At 37.5% G+C, this 19266-nt stretch overlaps 1 protein-coding gene across 3 annotated transcripts in view; it reads left to right on the plus strand.

Annotated features, from left to right (window-relative positions):
* Slc26a7 (solute carrier family 26 member 7) overlaps window positions 1-19266 on the plus strand; it is a 124715-nt gene that overhangs the window by 48218 nt on the left and 57231 nt on the right. For all 3 annotated transcript variants that reach the window (XM_045144569.1, XM_045144570.1, XM_045144572.1), the window contains one exon: window positions 12717-12881. In XM_045144569.1, coding sequence (XP_045000504.1) covers window positions 12717-12881 — 165 coding nt within the window. The remainder of the gene's footprint in view (window positions 1-12716; window positions 12882-19266) is intronic.

A 19266-nucleotide genomic window follows, 5' to 3' on the forward strand; every position in this document is an offset into this window, starting at 1 on the left:
TTTTTTAACTAAGTAAAACTCACTCAGAATTGTTTTTTCCCTCCCTTTGCCTGTTGTTTTCTCATCCTTTCCATTCTGTTCTTACTTGCTCCTTGTAGGTAGCCTGTCTCATTCACATCTGGTTTCTACTTCCTGCAATACCTTTGGCAAAATGAAAAGATATGTGCATTTGTTTTGCTTGCACTTCTTCCTTTCCTGAAAGGTAGTATTCATCTTTCTTCATTTGTTCCCATCCTGGAAGTTATTTCTGGAAATGACACATTCCTTATAGTTTTCAGCATAATTTGCTGCATATGTGCTTTGTGTGGACATTCACTCTGTCTCCTCTACTTGGGCATTTACATTGATTCAACACAAGAAATTGTATTTTCATTTTGTTATCAGTAACTTTTTAAGGAAAATTCTTAAAATGGCTATGATGGATCAAGAAGTAAATGAGAAGCACAATAAATGTAGTTTTACTAAATATTATAAATTGTTGTCCAAAGCACTTGCAGTGGTTTTCATTTCCACAGCAATGTAGGAGAATACCCTTAGCTTCTCCCATGGAATATATCTACCTTTAATTGGTTGGATGGGAAATAGTATTCAAGCATAATTTGTTTCTAAAACTGTCACTTTTTTTTACATGTTTAAAACTAGTTTGAACTATCAGTTTTTTGGCTTGCAAAAAGACCCTTAAGCTTTTTAATTGAAAATGTTCATATATGTGCATAATATATTTTGATCATAATCCCCACCCACTACCTTCTGTTCTTTTCCCTACCTGTGTCCTTCTTCCACCAAATGACTTTGTTCCAACTAGTCACTCTTTTATTTTGATGTCTTTATTTTTTGTTACCCTCAATCATATATGATGAAATATTGATGGGCGCAACCCTGTGCATGTCTTGTGGAGGCAATACCACCAGCTGCGAGATCATCAATACAACGGCCATTTCATCTTCTGAAGGCAGCATTCCTCACCTAAGGCTCTTACATTCTTTCCTTCCCCTCTTCTGATACGTTCCCTGAACAGTGGAATGATAGTGATGTCTCATTTAGCACTGAGTACTTAACAGTCACTTATTCTCAGCATTTTGACGAGCACTGAGTCTTGCCCAAAGTCACTATCATCTGCAGAAAAAAGATTCCTTGACCAAAGGTGAAAGTCACACTAATATATGGGCAAAACAAAAAGTATCTAGAGAGCAATTAGCCAAACAGTAGTTGCTTCCAACCGGCGACTTTGACCTTTCCAACCAAAAGCTTTTGACTAAAGTTTTTAGTACTGGGTTTGAATGCCCCATGATGGAGCAGTCTCAAATCCCAAGAGTAGTTGGTTATTGCCATAACAATCGTGCCACTATTGTACTAGTGGGCACATTTTGTCTGGCTGGCTGGTTTTGTAGTTTGCAGGAATATTTTTATTTATTTATTTGCAAACAAGGAGAGATAAGGGAGAAGAGAGAGAGAGAGTGAGAGAGAGAGAGAGAGAGAGAGGGAGGGAGGGAGAAAGGGGGAGAAAGAAATGGTTTGCGAGGACATTCAGCCACTGCAAATGAACTCCAGACGTATGTATCTCTTTGTATTTGACTTACGTAGTTACTGGGGAATGGAACCTATGTTGTTAGGCTTTGCAGGTAAGCACTTTAACCACTGAGCAATCTCTCCAGCCCATTACCCAATTTATAATGTTTTCTGTATGATCAATTTTTCTTTGTTTTGATTTAGTGTGTGTGTAATGAAGTATAGTTTGTGTATATGTGCATGAACACATGCACTACGTGTGTGTGTGTGTGTGTGTGTGTGTGTGTGTGTGTGTGTGTGTATGCACATGTAGTTTATGAGCCCTTATGGTGTCTCATGAACTTACCTTCAGTGGGGTGCACTCATTGCAGTGGCTGGAGTAGAACATGCTGTTACAGAACATTAGGTGTCTTCCTCTGTTGCTCTTTCACCATTCTTATTTTGAACTTAAGCCTCTAATGCCAGAGATTGCTGGTGTGTGTGTGTGTGTGTTTGTGTGAATGTGTGTGTGTGTGTGTGAATCCCTGGTCCCTGCGACCTTGTAGGACTAATACTGGCACACATGTCACATATTTAAAATATGTTCTGGAGATTTGAACTTATCCTGTCTCAGGCCCTATGTCTTGTGGGGCAAACACACTTAAGAAGTAGGCAGTCTCGGGCTCGAGAGATGGCTTAGTGGTTAAGCGCTTGCCTGTGAAGCCTAAGGACCCTGATTTGAGGCTTGACTACCCAGGACCCATGTTAGCCAGATGCACAAGGGGGCTCATGGTCTGGAGTTCATTTGTAGTGGCTGGAGGCCCTGGTGTGCTCATTCTCTCTCCCTCTCTCTATCTGCCCCTCTCTCTCTCTCTCTCTCTCTCTCTGTCGCTCTTAAATAAATAAATAAAAATAACAAAAAAATTTTAAAAAAGAAGTAGGTAGTCTCATCAGCCCAATAGTTGGTTTTTATGAATGTTCCATGAACACATGAGAGAAAACTTTTAGTCTCAGAGGCTAAAGGTATAAATTCTATTTAATTGGAGATCACCATTCACTTTTTCTCTTTGATCTTTCTTGCACTGAGAACGATGCATTTATATTGCAGGCTATTTCCATGAGAATAATGGTTTTGTAGTTGCTTGACTAGCATATAGGTAAATTCTCTTTCTGTGATAAATATCAATGCAATCAAATACTTCTTAAGTATTGTCATTCTAGCAAAATAAATTATTCCTCTCTCTCCCCTCAGACCACTAGTATCAATAAAGCATATCTATATAGTTGCTCATAACATTATATGATATGTGTCCTTCTTATAAATTAAATTATGGACTTTCCAAAACAGTTTTATTGAGGTAAAATTGTCAAATATTAAATGCTATATTTCAAATGTAAAACTTGATAACTTTGACAGCTATACAGGCCCATAAAATCATAGTAAAGATAGTTATAATATTTATCACATTCCATGTTGTTGGGAACATTAGTAATTGCTTCCTTTTCTCACATACTTTCTCACTTTTTATTCCATGGGGGCCACTCATCAAGTTTTTAAAGACTATTTTGTCCCTTCTTAACGTTTTCACTCAGCACCACTTCACTGCCATTGAGATCATGGCAACAGCTTCCCAACATTATAAGGAATTTCTGCTATTAGAATTCATTTAACTGTGGCTCAATTAATGCAGTGACTCAATTAATTGACTGGTATGCTGATATTTTGTTCTGGTTTCTATCATCTATTTCTAAAACACATTAAATGTAATTTTCAAAAAAGCTCCTTCAGTGTAAATGATGCAATTTTTTGATTGTAGTATTATATTAGAAGAGAGAGAGAGAGGAAAAAAAAAAAGAAAAGAAAAGACAAATTTTTCTAGCCAAGAGGTAGTGGCAGCCAAGGAAGGAATTGATTGCACATGGACAGCAAAAAGCTGTTACTTTCAAGGCAAGGTAGAACTTTTGGACCTGCAATATCCATTCATATCTGCTAGGGAAACAAGCACTCAATAAGTCACTGTTCTTGAGAGCCATTGCTCTCCCTGTAGCTTTCATTATTCTCCATGATGCACACTTTGCCCATTTCTTTTTCCAAGAATTAGAGAGGTCTGGTATTGTTCCTTGCCCATTTATTTCTTGAAATTTTCCCAATCTCTGCTTCTGTGAAGCAACCACATGACAATATTTCTGCTCTGGGCCACATAGGATATATGGCTCCTCGGTTGACAATTACATAATTCAACCCTGGGAGACACAAAGTGGGGTATTTAGTGACAGAGCTCGACATGAGTATAGAGAGCACTTTAGAAACCCATGGTCTTATTTCTTCAAGATAGTACATAAACTGCAGAACTAAAGAGAAGATTCTCCACTTACTTTTAATTTTGTACTAAATACCTTTGGCATAGTAAATAAGAGGATGGTAACTCAGGAAAGACCTAGGCTATAAATGAGTTTAGCTTTCTTTTCCATATATCATAATTATCTTCCGAAAAAAATCAGCTCTTTTAAAAGAGGACAGGTTCACTCCTCTTTTGATAATGTTTCATGATTTTACAACCATTTCGGATGGGAAGGCATTACTCTGTTTAATATAAATCTTTCCAGCTGTGCTCGTACCTGACGGAGAGCTAAGATGGAATAATCGTAATAAAATTAGGATTACAACATTCTTAAAATTATAAAAATGATAATTCTTTGGGTAAAAATATGCCAAGGTCTGCTCTAACCTTACCCCGGGCATTCATCTACTCTATCCTCACTCACATGCTGAAATAAGTAATACCATTTCCCATTATGTGCACGAAGATAGAGAAAGGTGAAGTAGCTTATCTAAACTCTAATTAGAAGGTGAGAGAATAGAAGGTGGACAGCAGTACACAGGTTATAACTGCTATACTGCACAGCTTTATAACCTAAGTTTTTGACAGGCTTTTATTATATAGTGCTGGATGGATTTGAACTAAATATGTGGCCTTAACCTGCCTAGTTCTGGGATTACAGATGTGTATCATCAGGTTCAGATTCATGAATTGATATTAAGAAAGGAAGTAAGAAAACTTAACTCAGCATCTTCTAGGCCCAGGAACCATGCTCATTCTTAATTTGCTTCCTAGGCAGCCGCCAGCACCCATGTTGTAGGACATGGATATTGTGGATGGTGTCAAGGTTGCACACTTCACGGCCACTGATATGGCTCCTCCTTGTCCTGTCTGAGTCAGACAGAGCCTAGTGGCCAGGAGTACTTCCATGTTGCCTCCAGATGTGGGTATAAGTGATTATTTATAAAGCTCCCATAATTCTTTGCTTATTTCCCTTTGTTTTCAGGGCTTCTCAATGTATCAGGAAACATTTTTTATATGTTTGCCTTCCTTTTTAAACTTTGACTCTCTATGGATCAGAGACTGTTTATCTCTCTGATTCCAGCAGCTGGTACTTAATAAATGTGAGTCAAAGAAATTAAAGAGGAAAAAGGTCAATTAAATGTTAGTGGCATCGCTATGTTAAATAACTAAAATTAAATGAAGATTTTTCTTTTTTACTTTTCAGATTTACCAGTTTAAAACACCCTTCATTCTTCATCAAAAGATAGGCACTCTGTCTATATTCCTTTAAATTATACTAGAGTTCTTAATGCATGGGAAGGAATAAAGCAGCATTTTCCAATTTGATCATTATACTGTTATATCCCCCTTGATCAAATGTGCCTATCTATGTGAATAAAACATGTCCTTTTGACAGTTATTTTCAGACCAATGAAAGGTAAAAATACAAGCACAGTATTTCTCCACACTCCTGTGTTCATTTATTATTAGTATTTTTTTTATTTATTTATTTGAGAGCAACAGATACAGAAAGAAAGACAGATAGAGGGAGAGAGAGAGAATGGGCGCGCCAGGGCTTCCAGCCTCTGCAAATGAACTCCAGACGCGTGCGCCCCCTTGTGCATCTGGCTAACGTGGGACCTGGGGAACCGAGCCTTGAACCGGGGTCCTTAGGCTTCACAGGCAAGCGCTTAACCGCTAAGCCATCTCTCCAGCCCTATTATTAGTATTATTAGCATATTTTGTATGGCTACATCATGTGTTGGTACCCTCTTTTCCCTTGTCCCTGCATCCATTCCATTAGGGACCCTCCTCAGTGAGGTTTCAGGTTTTCTCTGTGGGGTTGTAGTTTATGTGTCGTGGCAGTAGCAGTCAGTTGCTTTTTTGTGGGGGAGGAAATGACTCTGGGCATGATATCTCAACCTGAGGCTCTTAAAATCTTTCTGCTCCCTCTTCCACAAAATTCCCTACGCCATGGTGGGGGAGCTTTAAGTCTACTTCAGTGATGAGCTCTTAGGAGCCTCTGGATCTCTGCTTTAGTTAAGTGTTGAGTATCCTCAAGGTCTGTCTCCTATGCCCTGACACTGATTATCAGGTTCATCAAGGAAGCAACAATCTTGCTTGTGTCCCCAATTTATCTGTGGTTTCAGTTGTGGCTTAGCTGAAGTGTGAGGGGTAGTTTATCATATCTGGTCTTGCTACCTTCTGAAAAAAAGAACAGATTCTCCAATGGAAAGTGAAGTCAGCATAGTTTAAATAGGATAAGCATTATTAATTTAGGGAGAATTTGATGCATGTAACCCCTCTTTTACCCAAGGACTAGTGAGAGCTTGGCATTGGATAGCATAATCTTTGTCTCCATAGGATTCTGACCTGGTTCCCAATTCCATATATAGATTCTTTACACTGAGCTAATCAGAAAGCTGTTGGTTTCCAGCCTTGGCTATGTGTCACTATTGCACTGGTATGTACATCTTGTCAGGGTGTTTGCTTCTGAGTAGCTTAGAAGTTGCTCAGACTATTACTGGCCACTTTCCACCAATAGCTCATGGAGCACTCACTTTCCAGCACTAGATGGGCTAATTGTCTGGGGACTGGCTCTCTTTCCAATACCAGCCAAGTCTCTCCATGCTCTATGACAGCAGCATATGGTGCCTTTAGCAACAGATCTTACCTTTTGCCTCAGGCAGTTAATAAAGTGCTTTGACAGAAACCTGTCTTGTTTTGGGAAAATAATAGGTTTTTCTATCCATAGCTCATTGTGGGTAGCAACTGATTTCTGGTACTGAGAGTTACAGGCCCAAGACAAAATGCAATTAAACTTTTAAACTTAATTTCATCCCACCTTCCCCAGGGCCCTTCTTTCTAGGTGCTCCCCCTTCTTCTATTGAGAGTTATATCTTTTAGACTATCTCCAAGGATAAAGGTTTCTATGGTACCAGTTCATTTTGGATTTAGTTTTGGGTTTGTTTTTCTCTACCCTCTCCTTCCTTTCCCATGTCTTTTAATACTATGATGCTTCCCATCATCCTTTTTTAAAATGGTGCTGTTTTCTTGAGCTGGAAAAGAAAGAATGGCAGATGAGTCAAATCATGCATTTCTAGTTCTAACCCTAGTGGTCTCTCACATCAGGGGCTAGGTTTGTTTGGAAAAGTTTGAGAACTGAAAGCATGGCACCCCCTTCACCTTTGTATGACATTGCAAATAAAAGCAAAACAATTTTTTTTTTCTAGGTAAGGTCTCACTCTAGCTCAGGCTGACCTGGAATTCATTCTGTAGTCCAGGCTGGCCTCTAACTCACAATGATCCTCTTGCCTCTGCTTCTTGGGTCCTAGGATTAAAGGCGTGCACCACCACACTCGACAAAGCAATTTTTAAAAAAATTTTTTTTAAATATTTTTTATTTATTTATTTGAGAGTGACAGACACAGAGAGAAAGACAGATAGAGGAAGAGAGAGAGAATGGGCGCGCCAGGGCTTCCAGCCTCTGCAAATGAACTCCAGACGCATGCGCCCCCTTGTGCATCTGGCTAAAGTGGGACCTGGGGAACCAAGCCTCGAACCAGGGTCCTTAGGCTTCACAGGCAAGCGCTTAACCGCTAAGCCATCTCTCCAGCCCGACAAAGCAATTTTTAAGGCAAGTAAATTTCTGATATATTGTACAGTAAGCCCAAATCAAATCATACTTATTTCTCAAACATGTACTTAGTTTGCTTCTAGAGAATCATGACTCTTTCTCTGCTCTTCTTTCTTCTCTGTCTAGTTCAGAGGTCCTTTTCACTCCAGCTGCTCCTCTCATGCTCACATTTTAAATGGCCATTTGTTCCACATGGTACCATTATATCAGAGTCTTACCAAAGCATGGCTCTGATGGTGAGCCAGGCCTGCATAGGTCTTGGCAAAACTAGGTGTTTAATAAATGTATGGAGGAGTGATGTCACTTGTTCCTGCAAAACTCCCTTCTTACTGCTTTTACAGTGCTCTGTGTTCTCATGTCAATGTTTCCTGCTTTCTTTCTGTTGTTCCCATGGGGCTAGTTTTGCTCCTTTTGAAAGTAGCAGCTCTGTCCTTCACACTTCACACTGATCTGCTCACCCTCGCCTCCTTACAGCAATGCTTCCTCATGATTTCTGTCTTGAACCCCTCCTAAGGTGCCAAGAGGCATCTCTAACCCTATCCTATAGCAACCCCTCTGCCTCTGAAATTCCCTAGCATTTTTCTGTTGCTCACTTGCATGTGTATGGTCAGTGTCTTTGTCTTGGTGTGGTTATCTGAGCACATATCATAACTGTGAGCACCAGCTGCTCTGTGCTTCTCTTAGAGTCCTTCTTCCTCCCAGGGCCATGTGTCAGGACTCAGCACCACTATAGACCCAGTGCACACATTCACATTGGTGAGAAATGTAGATGTTTTAAAATTTATTTTTATTAAAATTTTTTTATTAGTTTTGTATTTAGCAAATACAGGCAGTTTGGTACCATTATTAGGCTCATCTGTGGCCTACCCCCTCCCCATTGGCCCCTCCTTCTTGAGGTATATGGGTCGTGCATTGTGGGGTTAGCCCACAGTTATTGGTACGATAAATGTCTCTGCATATCATGACCCAACATTTACTGAAGATTCTGTGGCAAGAAAAAAAAGACCATACTCCTGAAAAAGTAACATCATTCAAAGCATTCATTTTGTAGTTGTTTTCTATGAATTTAACCAAATATTTAAAGGTTATTAAAAAAAACAATCTGAAATCTGAGATACATTCAATTTATGTAGAACACATGGTGTTTATACAAGCATTATCAAATAACACCATGCTAGTGAACCTTAACAGTGTATGTCAGAGGTTCTCAACATTAGCCCAGAACGTTAGTATTGCTACAAGCATCTGAAATATATTGTATGGAATTTATTTTCTCATTAAATGTTACATGATGTTTGGGGAGAGTTGATTAGCCAGAACACAATGATTATCTTCTCTCCATGTATTTTGCAATGAGTAAGAGGAAATGATTTGGCCATTTCCTTATTTTCTAAATAAAGAAATCCTTGAAATTAATGTGAAACTTAAATACTGAACCCCAAGCAAACTACTGTTAGAGTACCTTCATTTCACATGCATAAGCTTAGAGATAGATGTGATTGCATCTTTGAGCTCTTTCCAAAGCCTGTCTTCTTTGCATACTTACTACCTTCATTCCATGTGTAGAAGCCTGTATATCCCAGGTCCCCAATTCCAATATGAATAAACTGTTGAACTGTAGGCGATGGGTTGAGGGAGTTGCTTTTAACTCTCCCTTCCTCTTCTTCTTACCCATCACACTCTTTCCCTCCTTCCTTCTTAAAATATCCATCACGGTTTGAGTTACAGAGAATGTTGTACTACAGAAGAAAGTAATTTCTCCCCACATGTTTGTAATCAGTCCCAGCATGTCCGAAGGTCTTTGGCAAATGAGGTCCTGTAGGGCTTGTTGAACTTTTATTCAAGAATTCTCCATTTTAGGTATCTTTCATGCTAGTAAGACTTTTAAAACCATAAAATTGTGTCAAACAGAATATTATAAAGTGCTGTTTGAACTTTTAGTGTGTTGAATGAGTATATTCCATTTTTTTCTCATTTCTGTTGCAGGCTAAGTTCCCATACTATCAACACTTGAAATGGTTGAACTGTATCTTATATTTTTTCTGGATCTAGATTTCTATTTATAACTTTTAGGTTATAGAAATGGCAAGGAAGATGCTTGATTTCTTTGGCTCAGCTCGACATGGATGGTGACCAGTACTCTGGCACAGCAGATCATTAACCTATCTGAACAAGCCCTTCTTATATCCATCTTATAATTTAAGAAATAAACAAAAACTTGAAATTAATTGTGAACTTGTAATATTGCTGAGAAGATGTGATAGTTTAATGCTCAGCACTAAATGAGACATCTCTGTCACACCTGCCAAGATGCAGGGAAATTATGGAAGAGGTAGCAGAAGGAGTCTAAGAGCCAAGGATGAAGAGGAGTGCTGTAGAACACTGTCTTCTGAATGTAAAGTGGTTGTGGCATTCCTGACCTCACAGTGATTGTCATTACCTGCACAATATTGAGGCCATCAAGATGTTATCATGGATTATGCAGAAGGAAAGACATCAATATAGAAGAGGAAAAATTTAAAAGAAGAGAACTGGGGAGGAGAGTAAGAAATAATAGGAGGGAACTATGATCAAATTACATAACGTACATGTACAGCAGTTTTCAATGAAAAGAAATAAAGATAAATAAATCCAACTTCTTACAAAAATTGTAATGTTCTATACAAAGTGTTCCAAGTGTTTGCTTCTCCAATAATAATAATAATAATAATAATAATAATAATAATATACTTTACCTAGAGATTAGAACCTCCCAACATTCCATGTTTGCATGGAATTTGCATATGCAAAGAGCACCCATAGCTTTAACAGTATTGACTTGTGTGCTGCATTTAGCTGAAATAATGACCCAGCTAACTGTAATAATATGCTAATTCACCCTCATGATTTATAAAGTTAATACCATAGACTGGAATAATATGATACAGATGTACTTGGGGATACTTCATTCAATACTTTTCTTAACTCCTTGTGTTTTTAGAAGGAAAAGCAACAGAATATGTTGAGTTGCCAAAAAGATCACTATGTTCCATTTGTGCCTGTATGTTTAGTTGCTTTGGTAATTCTCTCATAGTAGTGTTTCTCCTTTGACAGGCTGACACAGGGCTTTGGAAACAGATGTTGTAAGAAGTTGCAGTTTTCACTCCCTGTGTTAGCAGCAAGAGCTTGCCTGATTTCTACACAAATGACTCATATTCTCTTGCTATTATATATATTGAATACAAGGTGACTAAGTGGCAAACCATTCAACTGTACGTCTTTTGGCACTGACTGATTTTTTTTTTCATTTTCTAGAATTAGAAAGTATGATATAGCCATGTCTATATTCTCAAACTAATGGCTGGTTTTACATACATACTGGGTACATATGTAAAGTATCTCATGGCATTCCTTTTGCATTATTTATGTTTTATGAGTTATAGGTTTCAAGCCCTTTCAATGTATCATTTTATATTCACATTACTGCAATACTATAATATGACTAGAAAGACATTACTCTAATAAATTATATATAATTTTGCAGCTCAGACCATTTCAGTTGGTTTTCTAGAGACACACATGCAGGGTATGTTAGAAATAGGATCTGAGCCTAGACTTTCAGATTTGACCCTGGAAAATCTGCTGCTTCAGTATAAGTTGAGAACATCACTACTTATAGCCAAGCATAGGATAAGATCACAATATAGAAATAAGATATTTTGCAACTTATGTTCTGGTGCTGTCAGCATTTTGTGCTCTGTGTTCTCATCTCTAGCCACTTGATAAAAGTAAATCTCATTGCTGTTCTTCCCCGCTTTTATTTTTATTATTATTGCTATTATTAGCAACATATTACTTATGGCTAAATCATGTGCTGGTACCCTCTTTTCCCTCATTCCTGTCCCCATTCCATTGGGGATGCTCCTCAGGAGGGTTGTATGTATTCCCTATGGGGCTGGTTTATGTGTTGTGGGAGCAGCAGTTATTTTGGGGGGGGAGGGAATGCCTCTGGGCAGGATGTCTCAACCTGTGGCTTACAATCTTTCTGCCCCATCTTCCACAAAATTCCCTGAGCTGTGGTGGGAAAGTTTTAATTCTACTTCAGTGATGAGCTCTTAGGAGCCTCTTGGATCTCTGCTTTGGAAGGTGTTGAGTATCCTCAGGGTCTGTCTCCTCACCCTGGTGCTGATTATCTTCCCTCATTTTTCTTTGCTAGAGATCTGACCCAAGGATAATTAATACATAACATTGTTTCCCTTTCATGACATGAATGCTCACAATGTAATTGTAACTTTCAAAGTAGTAAATGTTAATTCTGTTGATTCTTTGAGTGAGACAGACACCTTCTTGGAAAGGCTCTGTCTCTGGCCAAGTTGATAAGAGAATTTTGATTCCTGTCACCTTGTGCCAAGCTAAGCTCAAAAAGAGCTTCCGCTCAAGTTTGCTGACTTTGCCTTGTCATGGAATGGCTTGGGCATAGAGTATGGTGCTAAGAGCAGTAAGCAACTGTTCAAGGAAAATTATTTTCATTCTGCATGTATATGATGTATCCCTGAGGGCATTCAACTTTGCTTGATCTCTGTCTGACAGTCTTCCCACACACAAATAAGATTCTGCTTACATGGCTGCCTTTAGAGCTTCCTCCATGGTATCTACTCAGTTTCCCCCATTATTTGGAAGCTGGGAAAAACTCAAAAGAAAAAAAAAAATAGTCCTCATCTCTTCAGTGCTTGGAAATTTTAAGTTTACTGAATTTCAAGTAGAGAATCATAGTCTTAAAATTTTTTAAAGATATATTTTAATGCAAACTTGAGTTTCCTTCCACAGAGAGCCACATCTTAATTGAATCTTGTCTATCTCCCCTCCTCACTTTTAATTTAAGGTGTCAAAGTATTTTGGCTCAGCTGAACAACCAAACAATCTATTATGTTCTTTTAGCACTGTGATTTTTAAATGGTATTAAAACAGTGGTCTGATCAAAACTGGTGATTGGAACCTCAGAAGGAGGGTAAGAAAAAAAGACAAAAGATACAAATTAGTAATCAGAAAAAATATTAAGCTAATTTTAATTATGCTTTGAATAGTGCATCCAATATCATTGGCAAAGTCTTAGAACCTAGTCATGTTCTCAAAAAACTAAATATTAAGCATCTACTATTTAATGAACCCACTATCATCAGCTCTTTATGTATTTGTGAAATAGTAATGAAACTTGTTTGAAATGGTATTGAGTTTTTTTTTTTTTTTGTTTACTTGATTGTCATTTGGCTCTTGCTCTGTCCTTCTAGGTGGCCATGTTTGTGTTACAGCTGGGCAGTGCCACATTGCTGCTCACAGAGCCAGTGATTAGTGCAATGACAACTGGAGCTGCCACCCATGTTGTGACTTCACAAATCAAGTATCTCTTGGGCATAAAAATGCCGTATATATCTGGACCACTTGGATTCTTTTATGTAAGTTTTACAAATGTCTTTGTATAATTTGCATGTATATGTTTCACAAAGTAGAACTTAGGTCATTATACTAAAGAGATTTTTCTATATCATAGAAATTTGGGTTTAAATAAAACCATCTAGGACATTTTAAATGTGATTTAGAGTCTGAAACTAGTTCGTTCTTTATAATGAGCAATTGAGTATGATATAATGCTGGGGTATGATGAGATTTAAAAAAGAAGCTTGATAGGTTTTTAGCTTAATCTGTTGCCAATTTCTAATAGAAGCCATGGATTGGTATTGTGTTCCATCATAACAACAGACAACTCTATCATATTTGTTCAGTATTGTGAACCCTAGTAGGGATCAAAACAGAGGCCTGGTCAAAATTGGTGACTGGATCCCAGTAGCAAACAGTTAGCCACCTGAACCTGAGAATAATTGATAAGTTTCAACAAATTTCCATAACAACATGCCAGTGTTTTTAGTTTCCCTGGGAAGTTGGCCTAAACTGAATGTTTAGCACTGAATAAATCTGCTAATAAAGTTGATGGTCAGAAATATTAATTTTCTTAACTTTGTGCATTGCTATATACTAAATAATAGTGTTTTGTAACAACAATATTGTCACCCTTAAACTTTTTAAAATGCATGTGGGTATGTTCATGCATGTACGGGTGCTTGTGTGTGTGTTCATGGTATGGTTGCTCATACAAGAGAACAACCTCAAGTGTTATTTCTCAGAAACATAATCCCCTTTGTTTTTGAAACAAATTTTCTCATTGCCTTAAAAGTCATCATTTGAACTAGAATGACTGGTCAGCAAGCCCCTGTCTCTGATTCCCTAGTATTGGGATTCCAGACATTTGATATGCCTGACATTTTGACATGGTTGCTGGAATCAACCCTCATGCTTGTATAGGAAGCCCTTGACTGTATAAGCTATCTGCCCAGCCCTCATCCTAATCTTAAAGCTTAGTGTTTGACCAGCTGCCCAATACATGGGAGAATGACTTTCTGATATGATTCCTGTCTTTGAGGTAGTTTTTGGTGTTTCACTATTTTCAATGGCTTTGTAAGGATCTTATTTTCATATTACTATCCATATTACTGAAGATTTCTTTAGGAAAGATTTCTAGCTTTGGGATTTCCACATTAACATGGCATAACATTTTTACCAAGTTCAATCTGGAAATGTGTGCACAGTAATACTTCACTCATTCACTTGGATCTTATTGTCAACTCTGCTTATTACTGCACTAAACTATTACTAGTGATGTGTGAAAGATATAGTATTAATTGTAAAAATGCCTGGATCTTTCTTTTTCCCTTCCTTCCTTCCTTCCTTCCTTCCTTCCTTCCTTCCTTCCTTCCTTCCTTCCTTCCTTCCTTCCTTTCTTTCTTTCTTTCTTTCTTTCTTTCTTTCTTTCTTTCTTTCTTTCTTTTATTGTTTTGCACTGATCAGTGGGTACAATAGCTAATCAAGTGAGTAATGACATAGTCTTGCAAGCTGGTTCTCAAATTTTGTTGCTTAGGTAATATTCGGCTCAGTGATTCATTCATGGCAAGAAAGCTTAAAATCAAAACAGGAAAACTGGAATTGGGCCTGGAAGCAACATAATTCCAAGCTCCTACTCAAACAAAAGCAGACCAAAGTAGCTGTAAGCTGTCAGATGACTGGCTGAGAGTTAAGATCTGATGCCAAGTTTACAGGGTTGAAAAAATCAGTGAAGAAGCAGTCTTGACCTGACTCAGAGTAGTGTGGGCACCTGCACATGTGAGGTACAGAAAACTCATGTGGTAGAAGTTGAACCTCTGTAGTCTTTGCTTTTAGGAGTTGTTCTAAAGGAGCAGGATAGCCCATTGTGGTGATGGCATCAACCTTTCAGTTCATTTCCCTGGTGGCACTGTGAAAATATGCCACATTAGTATTCTGTGTAGTTATTTTCCATTTTGTTTTCTTATGAGATAAACTACAAGCTACATTATGGTCTTTCAGAACTAATACTGTGACTTATGGAGATCTGCCATAAACCCTCAGCATGAAACAGAAATCAGGTTTAGGAATATGTTTGGACTGCAGACTTTCTATACACAATGCTCAGTGGAAATTACTATACTTTTCTCTTGCTTTACCATGTCATAGCACACTGTGCTGTTAGGACACTAAGTGAAGACAATGCTTTATTCTTGGCCAACATATCAATGACTGTTGACACTGCAGTGCAAAAAGATTATGGTCAAGAGTGATGATAGAGGCCTGCAATCGCAGCACTTGGGGAGCCTGATGCAGGAGGTTCATGGAGGGCAGCCTGAGATAATATGTTCAGAACAGCTTGAGTTTCCAGCTAGCATAGGGTGCACAGTGAGACTTTGTCTAAAGAGGAAAAACTATGGTGAGATGGGTATTAGGTTATGAAGTAAACCCTTTACCATGAATAGATTATCCTGGGGTAATTGAAAGTGCACTTTGGTATAGTTCAGCTGAGAGAACCTGTGCTTTAAGGTGACACCCAAAAGGAGAAGACATGAAATCAATGTAAAAATAATGACAGCATTTGACCCCTTTCCCATCAGATCAAAGCATTTAAAGGAAAATGAGTTCATATGATTTTAAGAATTTTCAACTTTTGTCTCTTCTTTCTATTTCTGCATTTTCACCATTATATTCTTTCTGAAAGGTACTTATGCTATGGAGACATATCAAACATATAATTTATACTTCTTAGATCATAAAGTAATATATAGACTATTTAAGACCCTTTCAAAAGGAGACAGTTCCAAATAATATAAATCTCAGGTGAGATACTCATTGTTCTTCCTAAAAATTCAAATTTAGTTAAAAAGTCTATTAATTCACCTCATTTGTAGCAATCCTTATTGTAAACTTTGAGAGAATGCATAGACTTTGGCTTTTATTATGCTCCTTTGCTTAGGGTTACTTTAGGTATACCTTTATGATGCTACGGTGATGGTCTCTACAGTGTATCCATTCTGAGGCATGCTAATTGTATGCTATGAAATTTGTTATCCCAGATTAATAGAAAACAAACAAACAAACATCTCTATCCCCTTGGTTGCACTTGGCTGGCATGTTCAATTGCCTCTGTGGAATTTTTCTTAGCTAACTATTTAAATCAGATCTGAAGAATTGTATAGTTTTAGTTTTCTCTTTTAGATTATAGAATAAAACCTTGTTTAGAAGGATATACAGGTGTCATGCATTCCTCTTTCCTACATGCTATCATTTAGATTTAGAATGTCTTTCAAAGGGCTCTGTATTAAAAGCTTGATGCATAGCCTGTGGTACTACTAAGGAATGGTTGAACATTGAAGGAGTAGGACCTGGAGGGAGAGTTTCTTTACATTGGAATTCTGTTATCACAAGGAATTGTGGGAACTCCTTGCTTGCTGGCCAAGGGGCAGAGTAGCTTTGCTTCCTGCCTTGATGTCTGCCTAACCATAGGCTCATAAGCAAGCTGGCCAATTGCCAAAGACTGAAATTCTAAAACTGTGAGCCAAAGTGTTTCTCTTTTATAAGGTGACTATGTAAGGTGATTGAAAGTGATGGAAAGTTGCCTAACATGAGAACATACCACAAATTCCAGCCAAGTGCCCCTGGTTGGACTATGCTTCTTCTTGCTGGAAGTTGATCACAAGGTTCCTTGGAGAGGGTTTCTTCCAGAAGACTTTAATGTTTCACAGCTTTTCCCTGGTGCTCTGAGTCCTTGTCCAGAACTGCAAGGGTCCTAATGTTTAAAGGAAGCTTTTGGACTAACTCTAATAACCTTCCTATATCTCTGAAAAGGGTGACATTTCTGATTTCTCACTTCCTTCACATAGAACTCTGGTTTTCTCTATGTTGTGCAAGACTTTTTTTTATAAATTTTATATTTTTTTTTATAAATTCATATACTTCTAATGAAACTATCTTTCTTTTAAAATCACAATCATTTCATGGCTATGCTGAATACTATGTCGATATACTCTTCTTCTGTTATGTTTTGGGTAAAAATTAATTTTTTTCTGAGCTAACTTTTAGCTCTAGGGATTTTATTACTGACTTCAATCAGGTACTGATTGATCAGATCAGTGTGTATTCTGTAGGAAGTGCCAACAGGAGCAATGAATTTTAGAATCAAAGAGGCCTAGACTCAAAACATGACTGCAGCCTGAGCAAGTGACCTGTGGTCTATAATGTCCCCTTGCTCTTTTTGTCAGCTGATGACAATTATACCAGAAGGAAGGGTTTCTTTTCAAGTCCCTAGAGCATGGATACTCATTGAGCTCAAGCCATTATCTTTCTCACTGCTAACAAATAGTGAGATATAAAATTTTACAGATTCGTAAAACCACTGAAGTAATAAATGCTAAAACATTCACTCTCTAGAGAGTTCTTAATCAGATAAACAATATGAAACAAAAAGAGAAAGTTACATATCTCTTTGGAATTTAAAAATAAAAGTGACCTGAAAGACTTTAAAACTTAGAAATGAGTATTCCTGCTTTTAATAATGAGACTTGAAGAAATGTTGTATTCTTTAGCTTATTTACAAGATCCTTTCTGAAGTTATAATCATAATTAATGAAGAACAAATAATGCAGCAATATATTTAACAAAAAGAAAAAGTAATAATATTACTCAATGTCACTCTATTTGGAGTCCAATCTCAACAGTTAAATCCTTGTGTTCTCATCATCCTTATATTTCATATATCTGATTCATCAGATATCTATCACTTAGATAATCAAGAAAAGTTCAATTCATTAGAATATTTTTTTAGTTGAGATATGATTATCTTTTCACTAGAGAGGATATTTGCCCCTCAAAGCACAATAAATCTGATAAAAATTTCTCAATCTGGGCTGGAGAAATGGATTAGTGGTTAAGTGCTTGCCTGTGAAGCCTAAGGACCCAGGTTGGAGGTTCCATTCCCCAGGACCCACATTAGCCAGATGCACAAGGCGGTGCATGCTCGTTTGCAGTGGCTGGAGGCTGTGGCTCACCCATTCTCTCTCTGCCTCTTTCTCTCTCTGTCTGTTGCACTCACATAAATAAGTAAAAATGAACAAAAAAGAAAAAGAAAAAAGAAAAAAAAATTTCTCAATCAGATTTGCACATGTGGGTTTCTTTGAGATGGCACCAATGTCTCAGCCTGCAGCAGCCTGTGAGATATTGATAGTTGATCCATTGGCATTGCTTTACATGAGTGTTGTTCTAAAGAAGCAGTTCTGGGCATCAAACCCAAGCACAAAAGGAGTGTGGTAATATATTTATCTACCCTTCTTGAAGGCCTTGAGAAATGGGGCACTTCAGAACTGGGAAACCACTTCATTTTCCCCCACACCCCAAAGTAAAATCAAAACACTTTTCTAGTTCATTTCACACAGACTACAAGGCAAGAATCAGGAATGTTAATAAAGTAATATTAAAACATCAAAAGAAAATAAGAGCCAATGAAACATTTTTTTTTATAGAGAATGAGATCACAATTAAATATGTACAAATGAAGTTTATATGTGGAGAACAAATCTACTTTAAAAATATGGGCCCTCTGGGATCTTAAATCAAAATACACATGGTGAGTTAGGAAAGGCCTTTTACTTTTCTCTGCAGATATTCTGATATTTCTATTCTGACCTTCAGGGATGTCAATATACCCAGAGACATAAACAGGATGAGTTAAGGGGAGAGAAACAGCATGCTCTTCAGCAGGGATAGATGGAATGACAGATTTCATTTGGAGATAGAAGTATTTTGTGGAAATTTATGAAAAAGATTACTTTCAAGTTTTAAAGCGGAGTAAAATACTTTTGTGAGTTAACCATCTTGGGATAAGCCCTTTACCTCCCCCATAATTCACTGAAAAATTCATCACCACAAAACCCAGTGCTCAAGTATTTTGAATTAAGCTCATTTTTCTAAACAAGGGTTGGCTGTGTGCCACATGGACCTTGGTATGCTTTGTTAAATGTTTGGTCCAAGTGAGTTTTGTGTACTCATGTTGTCTCTAGCTGCTTGACATACCACACTTTCCACAGATGACATTCTGGTGTGGAACTTAATTTACTCCTAGAAGCAAGAGGAAATGGATTTATTTCCAGTGTGAAAAGCAGTTGATGATCAGAAATTTAATATAATATGTAAAAATTTTATAGAATGATTTTTTCCTTCCCTTTCCTTTTGGATTTATACTAAGGGGAATGCTATTTACTTTTACTACTATAGATGGAGGAGCATATCCTAAAATATTTAATAATGTTATGGTGTGTAAAGTTGATATAAGACAACTGAATTTTATGAACAGGGTTAACATGTAAAAATGCCAGTTTGAGAATAATGAAAGATAACTTTATGCATTTGTGAAGAAGAATCTAGATTTGTTAGGAGCTTAGATTCCTA

The sequence above is a fragment of the Jaculus jaculus genome, chromosome 2 (assembly GCF_020740685.1).
Source record: "Jaculus jaculus isolate mJacJac1 chromosome 2, mJacJac1.mat.Y.cur, whole genome shotgun sequence".
Classification (NCBI taxonomy): domain Eukaryota; kingdom Metazoa; phylum Chordata; class Mammalia; order Rodentia; family Dipodidae; genus Jaculus; species Jaculus jaculus.